The sequence below is a fragment of the Belonocnema kinseyi genome, chromosome 3 (genome assembly GCF_010883055.1).
Source record: "Belonocnema kinseyi isolate 2016_QV_RU_SX_M_011 chromosome 3, B_treatae_v1, whole genome shotgun sequence".
Lineage (NCBI taxonomy): Eukaryota > Metazoa > Arthropoda > Insecta > Hymenoptera > Cynipidae > Belonocnema > Belonocnema kinseyi.
In genome coordinates, this window is record NC_046659.1 from 123,638,454 (window position 1) to 123,652,212 (window position 13,759).

The following is a 13,759-nucleotide window of genomic DNA, read 5'->3' on the forward strand; positions in this document are numbered from 1 at the left end:
ATTAATAATAAATATTTATATATAAATATATAAATAATTAATATAAAATTAATAAAACGCCTTGGAAGTTTTAAAAATACCCTAAAATCTTCACAATTTCTTCTAGTGAGTAAAATTTATTAAAAATTTCTCGGAATCCTTAAAGATACCCTGAAATATTTCAAAGAAATCAATGTAATTCAAAACTAAGTATAGATCTAGCCTGAATAATGATTAAACCACGAAAAATTTATTGAATAAAGAGTGACTAATTTTATTTTTTCATTTGGAAAAGCGACTAATAGTGAATGGGTCGCATCCCTTATTATTTTTTACAGTTACTTCTTACATGATCAATTTTAGTAATAATTATAGAAAATATTATTGTTTTTTTTTTTTTTAATTTCAATCCCTTGTAATCTTCCCTTTAAAAAAATATAGGAAATTCAGTATCGTTTACGATTCACGAAAAATTATTCTAAGTATATTATGTTGAAATGTTGAAACAATGAAAAAAATAATTAAATAATGCAAAAATAGGGCAACTACAAAATAATTGCAGAACTTTCACGGGATTTAAAAAAATTTTAAGTAATTATAAAGTATTTCATCGATTTGGAAGAGATTTAAAAATATTTATATGGATTTCAATGAATTCTATAATATTACCAAATAATTCTAGAGATTTTAGCGGATGTCTAAACATTTCCGGGAATTTGAAGGAATCCCGAAGGATTTCAAGAAATTTTGAAGAATTCTCTAGGATTTCTTGAGATTTAAATGTACTTATAAAGGAATTTAAAAGTTTTTTAAAGAGAACTTTAATGAATAAGATCAATTTAGTTTATACATATTTACAAGGGATTTCAAAACATTTCTACTTATTTGAATGAATTTTTACGATTTCCAAAGGAAGGTTTACAAGGGATTCAAAAAGATTAAATAAATTTCAAGCGGTTTAAAAGAATTTAGTAGGTTTTCCAAATATTTCATGAGAACTTTAGAAAATTTGTTTAATTAAATTTCAAGAGATTCGTAGCAATTAAAAAAATTATACGGGATTTCAAATGTATTTCTAGGAGTTTCACAAGATTTTAAAGATTTTGTTGGATCTCCAAAGGTTACAAAAATCTCTATCAATTTTTGTTTTTTAAAGAGAACTTTAAAGAATATGTTGAATTTAATTTTAATATTTTAGAGATTTCAAATGATTTCTATTTATTTTAATGGATATTTACAATTTCCAAAGGAAAATTTCTAGGGATTTTAACGGCCACCATAGATTTAAAAAAATTCAAGCATTTTCAAAGAATTTCGTAGATTTTCCAGATTTCAAGAAAGATCTAGAAAAAAATGTACATTAAATTAAATTTCAAGGGATTCTTAGCGACTTTAAATATTATAAGGGATTTTAAGATACTTAAAGAAATTTCCCAAGATTTTAAGGATGTTATTCAAATTTTGAAATTCCAAAAATCTCTCGCGATTTGATTTTTTGTTTTAATAGAACTTTAATGAATAAGTTTAATTTAATTGAAATATTCAAGGAACTTCAAATGATTTCTACTCAATTTCATGGATATTTACGATTTCTAAATAAAAGTTTCTATGGGATTTAAAGAGAATCTAAAATATTACAAAAATATCAAGCATTTTAAAAGAATTTATAAAAATTTCAACGTATTTGAACTTTAATGAATAGATACGTTTAATTTATTTTCAAGGGATTTTAAATGATATCTTTAGTGATTTGACTTTTTAAAGGGAACTTTAATGAATAAGTTTAATCTAAATATTCAAGGAACTTCAAATAATTTCTACTCATTTTTATGGAATTTTTCTATTTCCAAATTACTATGTCAAAAATTTCAAGTGGTTTAAAAGAATTTAGTATGTGTTCCAAAGATTTCATGAGGAAATTAGAAAAAAATAAATAAATAAAATTTCAAGGGACTCTTAGCAATTTCAAAAAATATAAGGAATTTCAAATGTATTTCTAGGAGTTTCACAAGATTTTAAGGATTTTGATGGATCTCCAAGGATTACAAAAATCTCTATCGATTTGATTTTTTTTTTGTTGAAAAAAGATCTTTAAAGAATAAGTTTAATATAGTTTTAATATTCTAAGGATTTTTGTTTATTTTAATGGATGTTTACGATTTCCAAATAAAAATTTCTAAGGGATTTTAAGAGACTCCATATGATTTAAAAAATTACAAAGATTTTAAAAAAATTTTGTAGGTTTTCCAAAGATTTCAAGAAACATTTAGAATACAAAAATTAAGGATGTACACAAGGTACAATCCATCTCAAAACTTGCCCATCTTTAAAATTATTTAAAACATAATTCAGCTTAAAGTTGTTTATTTAACAGTAGTTATTTAAAGGTTTAGTCTTTATTTTTTCTTTAGGGAAAAGTTACCATTTTTATTTAATCCTAATAATCAAAACCTCATTTTATTCTTTAAAGGATTCTCTACACTTCTATTTTGCCTGGTGTTAATTAAAATTTAAACTATGATTGTTTATAACAATAATAACTGTATGATTTCTCAATTATTTTTAAAAAATAAAACCAACCCAAATAGAAATTTAGAGAATCCTTGGAAGAATAAAATAAGGCCTTGATCATCAGGATTAAATAAAAATGATAACTTTTCCCTAAAGCGACAGGAAAAACTAAACCTTTAAATAAACAATTGTAACTTGAATTATTTTTTTCTGAAGTGTGCTTGGAAGCCTCCATCAAGATTTACAGAAATTAATAATAGATCTTTTTTGTCGACTTTATAAATAATTTTAAAGATAGATTTCAAGAAAGATGTAGAAAAAAAATTCAATTAAATTTCAAGGGATTCTCAGCGACTTAAAAAATTATGAGGGATTTTAAGATATTTAAGGACATTTCACAAGATTTTAAGGATCTTATTGAAACTCTCAAATTTCAAACATCTCTAGCGATTTGATTTTTTTAAAAATAAAACTTTAATGAATAAGTTTAATTTAAATTAAATATTCAAGAAACTTCAAAAGATGTTATTTTAATGGATTTTTACGATTTCAAAATGAAAGTTTCTATGGGATATTAAGGGACTCTAAAGAATTCAAGGATCTCTAGCAATTTATTTTTTAAGGAGAACTCTAATTAATAATTTTAATTTAATTTAAATATTCAAGGAATTCCAAATGATTTCTACTCAATTTTATTTATTTTTACTTTTTCAAAAGTAAAGTTTCTACGGGATTTAAAGGTAATCCAAAAGATTACAAAAATATCAAGCATTTAAAAAAAATTTATAAAAATTTCAACGAATACAGAACTTTAATGAATAGATAAATTAATTTTAAGGGATTTCAAATTATGTATACTTATTTTAGTAGACTTTGACGATTTAAAAATGAAAGGTTTCAAGGCGTTCCAAAGGATTTCAAGAGATTTAGAAACCCTCAAGATATTTCAACCGATTCTTATTGATTCTAAAGATTTCAAGTAATTTTAAGGTATTTTATAACCTCACAAGAATCTATTTAATCTCCAAAGACTTTATAAGATTTCTAGGGATTTAAAGTTTTCCTTTTAGAGAACAATAATCAATGAATTTAATTTATATTCAAGGGATTTCAAATTATTTCTAGAGAATAAAATTTCAAGGAACTCCTAGTGATTCCAAGGGATTTTAACGAATTTTCTATAATTGTGAGAAAATTATAGGAAAATCATAAAGAGGTCAATACTAACTTTCCTATAATATTTTTTCGCAAGAGTCACGTAATTTCTGTAAAATATATAAAAATATATTTAAGATCTACAAAATCCATGAAATCTTTAGAAATATTGTACAATATGTATCAGTCACATACACGTTGAAAATTGCTTAAAATATTAGCAAAATACTGTATATTATTAAGTTTAAAATTAGCCAAAAAAATACGAAAAATGTTAATTATTTCTATAATTATTCAAATTTTTCAATAACATTAATATATGACGTCTCTTTGCAATATCTTTTTATTAAATTTATATTTTTCATTCAGCTTGGGCTTATGAAATGCAGAAATTGATTAATTTTTATCCTATTGTGAAGACAAACATGCAACTGTACAAAAAATTATTATTCAAAGCTAATTTAAGAAGGTTTTTCGACGATCATTTTGTCCTAAAGAAAATTTTTTAATATAGTAATCAAGTTAAATCAATGATCAACCTGAATTTGTTAAATAAGCAGCAAAGGGCTAAAATAATTATTAAAACTTCAAAAAGAAATAGAAATACAAATGTTCAGGCTCTTTAAAAATTCCAGGATTTTCTCAGGTCTTGCAGAAACCCTGAAATAGTGAATGCTGATAAGGAATTAACTTGAATTACATACTTGTAAGCATGCAACTCATATCCTTGATCTTTTTGTAGTTTCGAATAAGTTTAATGAGATTCGTAATCTCTTCATATCTCTTCTCTTTAGTCGAGCGAACAACTCGCTTCTGCTCTTCTTCTTCATCGCTGAACTGTAAGATAAAATTGATTATAATCACTATTTATGTTTTTATTAATTTCCAATCAGTTTTTTTTTTTAAATAAAAAATATTTAAAAAGTATTTACGGTAAAAGCTGCTGCTGGTGCGCGTTGTACTTGCTCCTCTTCCGACGAGCTATCAGACTCCGAATCAGTACCAGTTGCGAAGAAACGACTCATGATGAATGTTTATCTAAAAAATAAATTTAGCATTTGTTACATTAAATTGTTGTAAGATATCAACATTTAATAACAGGCTATCCAGCGGAGACCTACGATTAAATTCGCGCAGGCGTTTTGAAAATTCCCGTACACATTTAATTAAAAAATAGAATTTTTACTTATATAAATAATTTTGGTGACCGTTTATTTGTAGTTTCTAAAAAAAAAGCAAGGATAATAATAATATACATCAAATCGGTATACATATGTATTTTTATAATTGAACCCAAGAGTTAAAAGCGTATACTTTGTCTTTTAATACCATATTAAATTAAGATTCTGCTAATAAAATTCGCTAAAAAAATTATATATCTAGAAAATCGATAATGTAAATGAAAGCTTTAGAAATTATTTCAAAGGTCTCCGAACTTCTGAAAAAAATCGAAACTGAAAAAATAAAAAACAGATAATCTCAAAATTTATCAGTTTTAAATTCTACTATTATCTATCTTTCATTCTTTCAATTTCATACGTTTTTCTTAACTTTTTTTTTATCAGTTGATGTTCTATGATATTCAAAAGTTTTTTTAAACTAGCTAGAGAAAAATTACAATTTGAAAATAAAATACATAAGACTGAATTTCTTTTCGTAAGCCAGCAAAATATAAATTAAATACTTCTTTCACTGTGATTTTAATAAGTACATTCTAAGTTTAACAAATAAATTGAATCATTCTAAAAAAAATTCTAAATGAAACGTAATTTCAAATGTGAAACATTAAAAATGAAAAAATTTCTAATCTGGAACGTTGAAACTGAAAACGAATTTAATTTAAAACTAAAAAAAATGAATGACCAAAAATTGTGATATTAAAACTTTTTAATACTCAAACCCTTTCCAATTTCAATACTTTTAAGGAAATTTAAATAGCTTAAAAATAAACAATTTTTAAATTACTAATTATACTTTCCAAAATTCAATTTTACTTACAAAATTAACACCTATGAAAGGGAAAACATGAAAATTCAGAACTTCAAAATTATAAAAATTTAGAATTACTAAAATTATTCAATTACTGATGCATCAATTTCAGATAATTTAATTTGTATCTTTTTTCATTTCAAACTCAATTTTTAATTTTTTAATTTGAAATCTTCCGGTACAATTATTACTTATTCTTGAAATCTTCCAATCAAATATTTTTCAATTTGAAATGATTTATTTGTTTAAATCTTCAACTGAAAATCGGACAATATTAGGATATTAAATTGAAGATTAAAATAAATAATTCAAGAAAAAGATTGCTGTCATATAATTCCATTTTTTGTAATTGAACAATTTTAAGCTTTTCAATTCGAAATTGATTTATATTTACATATAATATTATTAGATTCAAAACTGACAATCAAGGCTTTTAATTTAAAATTTTTCATATTTTAATTTTTAAACTACAATATTGTTAAATTAAAAATTTGGAACATATAAAAATTAATTTAAGAATTAGAATTTCGTACTCAAAACTATCATTTAAAATTAAAATTATAGATATTTTGATGACTATAAATATATTATCAATACGTATCATACCATTTAGTATCAAGTGACATTAAAAACGACTGCATAGATTTTTTTTTACTAAAAAATGTGATTTCTATAAGAAAAATCACTTTCCAATTTGAAAATATTTAACAGAATCCAAATCGCCTGGTAAAATAAATTATTATTCATTGTTAATTGTAGATAAATTTTAGATTTCAAACGTTTCTAATTTTTAATTTTTTAAGGCCTTAAAACCGTATTTTAAAATTCTTTAAATAAAAAATATACGCATAAAAATTGAAAAATAAAAGGGAAAATTTTTAAGTGGCAGATTTTCGAATCAAGCATTGTAAACTGAATGATACCATTATTGAAAATGATAACAATTCAACTAATTATTTTTTTAAATATTGAAACCGTACAGATTTTTATTTCATAAATTTATAAAATTGCTGGTAAAAAAATAAATTCACTGCCAATTTCCAATCTCATAAAATTCCCGGTCCAGCGGACACCTTGTAATTTGTTTATAAAAATTGTATATCGACTAAGTTAAATATTATTAAAATTATTTCTGTTCTTTGAGTGGAGGTGAAAAGTGATTTTCTTTCTGCATTTTTTCTTGAGATAAAAATTCACAATGAAATGGCCAATTTTGCCACTTTATTTGTTTATATATTGTTGCTCTGTGACAAATATTAAAAAATCGCAAACTAAAGTTCTCTTAAAAATGTAATGCTAAGAATTCATTTTAAACAAACTTTCAAATCGGTTAAGAATTGCAATTTTCCGGAATCGTAAATTAAATTAGGGGAAACCCCGAAAAATTTCAAAATATGTATATTTATTAAATTGCCAGATTACCAATTTTTTAGTAGTCAATTAAAAAATATAAAACGTCAACAATTTACCAATATTAGTACCATATTATTTTTTGAAGCAGAAAATAAAATTGCTGCATATAAGTATATTAGAATATACAAATAAGCTAGAAAATTTTTTTAAACTTGCTTCTCCTCGAATCTCTAAGAGACAACAGACAGCAACGATTCCTTTTTTATCAATTTTGAGGTTAGGATTCCATGAGTATTTGACCATTTATCACCAACAGAAAGGGTATTAACTTCATTATAAGTGACTGAATTTTTAAGAATAGTGCTCACTTTACTAATATAGAAATCACACTCGTTTATATGCGCAATTATATTGCTAAAATGAATGATTTAAAACTGAAACGTCGGCATGTGCCAGAAACACATGGTTGATTCCGCTTCACGCAACACAATAAAAAATTTGTCTCGTAGTTTTTTAAACTTAATTCACGAACAAATATGAATAGTAGTCAATATTAATAGCTAATTTTACTTACATATATAATTATTTCACCTATTTTATTAACAATCTTGATATCTGCCACTTACATCCACTCACGACTCACACAACTCCACACAACAAAACCCATGCAACTCAACTACACAACACATGTACATCGTTCGGTTTCATTGCGCATCTTTTTAATCAGTGTCCGCGCAAGATGGCAGTAGCTTTCAGACAAAAGAGTGGCAAATTTTTAAAAATTTGAACTTAAAATTTAATAAGTTCAAGTAACGTTAGGGTGCGTTTAAATATTATGTAACATTAAGGGGGGGGGGGGGTTACTAAGTTAAGTAACATTTTCAATTGATGAATTTTCTGTAACATCAACTTTGTATATCAAAATTTTTAAATAAAAATTTTAGTTCATCATGAAATTTATTTCTAAATGTTTCCAAACATTATTGATAGAAGAGAAAATTTGAATTGTAACTGATTGTTCATTAATGGGAAATACTTATCTTCTTAACATTACGCTACCACACAATAATTTGTACATTTTCTTACATTTTCAAAAAAATAAGAAAAATTAAATTATGGGCAAAAATTTATTTTGAAGAATTCGAATAAATATCAGAAGCTTTTCAATAATTAATTATTCTTATTTTTAAAGAATAATTTTAAGTTTTGAAGATTTCAACATGTGTAGAGAAAGAATATGGAAGACTGTGGGAACATTTTTAAAATATTTAAAGATATAAAAATTCTTTAGGTAAACTGAATTTTGCAGGGGGTCAAGAGAATAAAAAAAATGTTCTCAAGATACATGGGCAGGCGTGGATTTACCATAGGGGCAGCATGGGAAGTACCGGGCGGCAAATTCAGAAGGCCGGCAAATTTGGAACGAAATTTTTCTTTAATTCCACAAAAAAATAATTTAAAAAAATATGCATTATATTATCGCGATTCAATCACTAATCGATTGAATTTTAATGAGTTGTTTTTCCGCGGCTGTTTTGTATCCTGAACTACCTAACTCGAGTGTGAGTGGATGTAAATGTTCTTATCTGAAATCAAAAATGGTACAATTTACATATATTCTTGTGCATTTTCAATAATTATTTATTTAAATCACAAGAATTGTTTTTAATTAGTTAGTAAAAGTTAGCAAAAAAAAGTTATTAGTTCGTAAGAAAGGCGGAATTTTTGTTATCCGTCCACGGAGGCAAATTCTTAAAATGAGCCCTATATATGGGGAAATTTTAAATGATTGTTTTGCAATGAATTATAACAAAAGATTGAAAAAGGTTACCAAGCACATTTTTAATTGTTTCCTAAAATTGTTAAAATAATGTAAAAAATTTTAAAGCAAAGTTTAGCCATTTTTTCACACTACATAGTTTGAGAAAGTATTTCAGTAAGTTTAGGCGATATTCAGAAGTTTTGAAAAGATTAAAAACTAATTAAAACTTGTAAAATTTTTAAAGAAATTTTTAAGGTTTCACGAATATGAAAAAAATGCTTAGCTTCTTAAGAAAAATTAAAGTGAATTTTTATTTTGAAAAATTAGTTTTAAAAGATTATTTAGAAATATTTTTAAAAATGAACAAAAATTCTAAAATTGTCTAAGAAGAATCTGCAAAATGTTCAGACATTTTTTTAATTTTGCATAATTAAAAAAAAATCAGAAAAAATTTGAATAATTGTTAAACATTAGAAAGTTTAGAAGGTCTGAAAATATTAAAAAAATGAATTATCTTAAGATTCGTGTAAAAATTTTTTATTATTTTTTATTCTGAAAATATAAACTTAAGAGAAATTTAAAAATATTTTTAAATATTTAAATATTTCAGACTTTTAGAGTAAAAAAAAATTTTATCTTTAAAAAAATTTCGAAAGGTTTCAAGAGAATGAAAAATTTTTCTTAAAATTCCTCGGAAAATTCAAAAGATCATAAGGCAAATTTTGTATATTTTGAATTATTTTCCAAAATTTAAAGATAAATTCGGGTCAATTAAAAATATTGTAAAGATTTCCAAAAACTTTTTTATGGTACTAAAAAAAACTTTTTAAATTTGTGAATTTCCATTAGTACATACATAAAGTAAATTCAATATTTGTATAAAAAGAAAAAATATCGAAAAAATATTCAATTTTACATCCAAATATTATTTATTTCTTGACAATACTTCATACTAAGAAACGTTTTTTTTTCATTTAGAAAACGCCTATTTTGTTTTTAAAAGTAATACAAAATTTTACGTAACACCGGTGAAAAGGGGGCTCCACAGGAAACTTCACCGTCAGTTACATGGAGGTGAGGTAAATGAGGTCGAGAAAATGCTCCCTTACAAACTTCGATAGCATTTAGAACTTAACTTCAATAAGAAAATCCAGCTATGTTTTTAGATAAAAGTTCCTCTTAATATTGAAAAGGCTTCTATTATATTTTTCGTTTAAAATTCATCTCATAATTTGGTTAAAAATTTGTCTTTTTTATGTGAAAGTTTAACTTTTTGGTTACAAATTCCAGTATTTTGTTAAAAATTCGTCTTTCATGGTAGAAATTTAATCTTCTTGGTTGAAAATTTATCATCTATACTGGAAAAAGGAATTATTTGGTTCAAATATCAAGTGTTACATGTTTCGTTGAACTACATCGTAAGAAAATTAATTTTTTGATTAAGGATTGATAATTATAATTGAAAATTCAACTATTTGGTAGAAAATTTAACTATTAAGTTAAAAATTAAACTTTTTGGTTGAAAAAAATACTTTTGGTTGAAAATTCAAATTTTTGTAAATAATTTATGTGGCAAATTCATGTATTTTGTTAGAAGTCGTCTTTTGGATACAATATCTTGCTTGTTAAAAGGTTAACTATTTGGTAGCAAATTCATGTATTTGTTAAAAAGTCGTCTTTTTGGGAAGAAAATTATTCTTTTTAGTCAAAAGTTCAACTTTTTAGTTTAAAAATGATCTTTTCTTGTGTTCAGTATTTATTTTTTCTGATTTAAAAATCCACGATTACTTAATCTAAAACATTCGAATGTTTAGCTTAAAAAATTGATTATTTTGTTGAAAATTCATCTTTCATATCTGGTAGAAAAGTAATCTTTCCTGATTCGAAATGAACTTTTTTGATAAAAGTCAAAAGTCTAAGTCCAAAGGGTGAATATTTTTTCAACACCAAAAATTTTAAGGTTTCATGAGTTCAGACTTACAAACAATGCATTTCTGTCTAAAATTGGATGACACTTTTTTGAAATTCGAAATCGCACAATTTGAATGTTCCATAGGGGCCCAACAGGGGTCCCAGCTCGGTTGCCCTCAAGGATCAACGATTCAAATTTCAAAGTCCAAAGGACGTATATTTTTTTGACACCAGAAATTTTGAGGTTTCATGAGTTCAGACTTACAAACTATGATTTTCTTTCAAAAATTGAATGACTCTTTTCTGAAATTCGAACTTTCACCATATGGATGTTCCATGAGGGTCTTCGGGGCGGGCCCATCTCGGTTGCCCTCGCGGATCAACGATTCAAATTTCTAAGTCCGAAGGACGTATATTTTCTCGACACTACAATTTTAAGGTTTCATGAGTTTAGACTTATAAATAATGATTTTTTGAGAAATAATCGATACCACTTTTTTGAATTTCGAACTCTGACAATATGGACATTCCATAGGGGCCCTCGCAGGGGACCCTACTCGGTTGCCCTCACGGGTCAGCGATTAAAATTTCGAAATCGGAAGGGTAAATATTTTATATCATAAAAAATGTACATAAAAAAATACGTTTTAAAATATATTTCATGCATTCTAAAATTTCAAAAAACTATAAATACATCTGTCCCGAAAACAACTTTTTTCCTGCTTTTTCTTTTAAGAAAAATTCTAAGTTTCATGTTTTATGAAAAATTTTAAATGTTGATAAAAAATTACATTTTCCGTCATTGTAAGAAATTGTAAAGTAGTCTACAACGTGAAACAAAAATATTCCGCGAAGAAAAAGCTTAAAATTTGATACTTTAACTTTTCTGAACTGTAGCTTGCTTTTTCATCGAGTTTCAACTTGTCGGTTTAGCGCACTGGTTAGCACTCCCGACTGCTAGGCGATAGATTTAGGGATAGATTATGTAGGTTCGATACCTTGTAGCGTTAGAAATTTTATTTGCAATATAATATTTAAAATTGTAATATATGTATTCACTCTAAACATGATTATTACTATCTGCAGACAAAATACTCGCAATCAATTAATATTTATTTTTTAAATAACTTTTTTGTGAAATGCTTAGAGTATAGCAGTACGGTACTAGTTAGCACTGACGCAGTACTATCGTCCATGGTAAATTTCCTATTGGAATAGTACTGTGCTAGTAGCGATATCCAGTGCTGGTCCAACACAGACAGCCCAGTACAAAATAGTGTTATTATCCCAGAGATATGCCAGAACAGGTGCCAGGACTGGCAAAAAAAAAACAAACAAACAAAGAGGGCTTTCATGGTGGCAACCATGAGGGATCCATGAGGGAAACCCATGTTGGGCCCCTATGGATTATCATGTCGTTTCCATAAAGAACCACGTCTGGATTGCCCTTATGGATTCCACAAGGCATGAGGGCAATCCATGTGGACCTTGACGGGGCTCCCTCCATTTTACCACACGGGTTAGTTGAAAATTAAACTTTTTGATTAAAAAATAATATTTTTTGGTTGAAAGTTCAACTTTTTTTGTAAATAATTCGTCTTTTTGGCTTTGAAACTAAATAACGTTATTGAAAATTCATGTATATTGTTCGAAATTTGTCTTTTTTCGAAGAAAATTATAGTCTTGAAAAAAGTGTAATAGCTGATGTTTCAACGAACAAATATAAAATTTCATTTAAAGAAAAATAATTTTAAAACGAAAAAGACAAAATTTCAACAAATAAACATTTTTCAGTCATGAAAGAGAAAAAATGTATTCTAAATTGATGAACCTTAGAGTCAACAGACGAATTTTCTGTACAGAAATTAAATTTTTTATTAAAAATGGTAATTTCCCAAAAATTGTTGAATTTTTAACCAAAAAGATAAACCGTCATTAAATTTTTTTATCTTTTATTAAAAGAGATGAACTTTCAACAAAAAAGAATGGCTTTTCAGGAAAATTGTTTATATTTCTATTAAACAATTGCATTTTTATAGAAAAAATTCTATATCTATTTAAATATGTCAATTTTTGGTTTGAGAAGACAAATATTCAAAAAAATAGTTGAATTTTCACTAAAAATAGATTTCAGTTGACTTTTCAAAACCAAAATATGAATGTTAAATAAGAAGAAAAGACGAATTTTCAATAAAACAGTTGAAATTTCAACTAAAGAGAATAAATAGTAACAATTTTGTATTTTCTACCAAACAATTGCATTTTTAAACCAGAAAGATACGATTCCCACTAAAATATCTAAATTTTTTTAATGAAAAGAAAAATTTTCGAAAAAATAAACATTAAAATATGAATTTTAAATAATAAGTTAATTTTCTACGACAATGCTTCCGTTTTCAACCTAAAATAACCAATTTCTACTATAATAGTTGCATTTTCAACTAAAAAGAAAGACTTTAACAAAATTGTTGAATTTTCAAAGAAATAATAAAAATTATAACTAAAAATATAATCTTCAGGCGGAATAAAGTTAATTTTGCTGTTTTTTCGAGTTTTTTAAAAAAAGGAACCGAATGGGGACCCAATAGGGTCTTTACGGTTACTCTGTAGAGGCTCCATTCGGTTCCTTCGGTCCGCCAGGGTATGTGATAAAAAAAAGGATATGAAAAAGGATTGAAGATTAACATTCTGTACCTGGTAGATTGAAATGGATATAAGTGTCTTGTTTAGTGTCATTAAGTTCTTTTTTTGCTTCAATGCTCACATTTAAAAAAAATTTATTTCCTAAAATTATTCAATTTTTAATTTTATATTCATTTCATGTTCCTAATAACTGACCGATAGCGCAAAAATTTTATGAATTTCAACAATGAGCTGACTTAAATTAACCTATAAGTTTCATTTCACACGCACGTGTTGACGGAAAGTCAACAAGCTATAAAGTACATTTTACGTACATAAAGCAGTTGACTTTCAACTGGCGAATGATCCTTTTGGTTACCAGGTGTATACATATGAAACCGGTATTGCCATCTAGCGACCAGTAGGCACACTTGTAGGCACTGTCGGAACTTACCATTTGTGCTAATTGGCGTATTG

At 25.8% G+C, this 13,759-nt stretch overlaps 1 protein-coding gene across 2 annotated transcripts in view; it reads right to left on the bottom strand.

Moving 5' to 3' along the window:
• Window positions 1-7,661, bottom strand: part of LOC117168871 (eukaryotic translation initiation factor 3 subunit C) — a 48,007-nt gene extending 40,346 nt beyond the window's left edge. The window contains exons 1-3 of one of the 2 annotated variants that reach the window (XM_033354757.1): window positions 7,562-7,661; window positions 4,578-4,683; window positions 4,350-4,482 (exon numbers count right to left, since the gene is read on the bottom strand). In XM_033354757.1, coding sequence (XP_033210648.1) covers window positions 4,350-4,482; window positions 4,578-4,670 — 226 coding nt within the window. In that variant the 5' untranslated portion in view covers window positions 4,671-4,683; window positions 7,562-7,661. The remainder of the gene's footprint in view (window positions 1-4,349; window positions 4,483-4,577; window positions 4,684-7,561) is intronic. The other variant, XM_033354758.1, reaches the window with a different exon arrangement.
• Window positions 7,662-13,759: the final 6,098 nt, after the last annotated feature.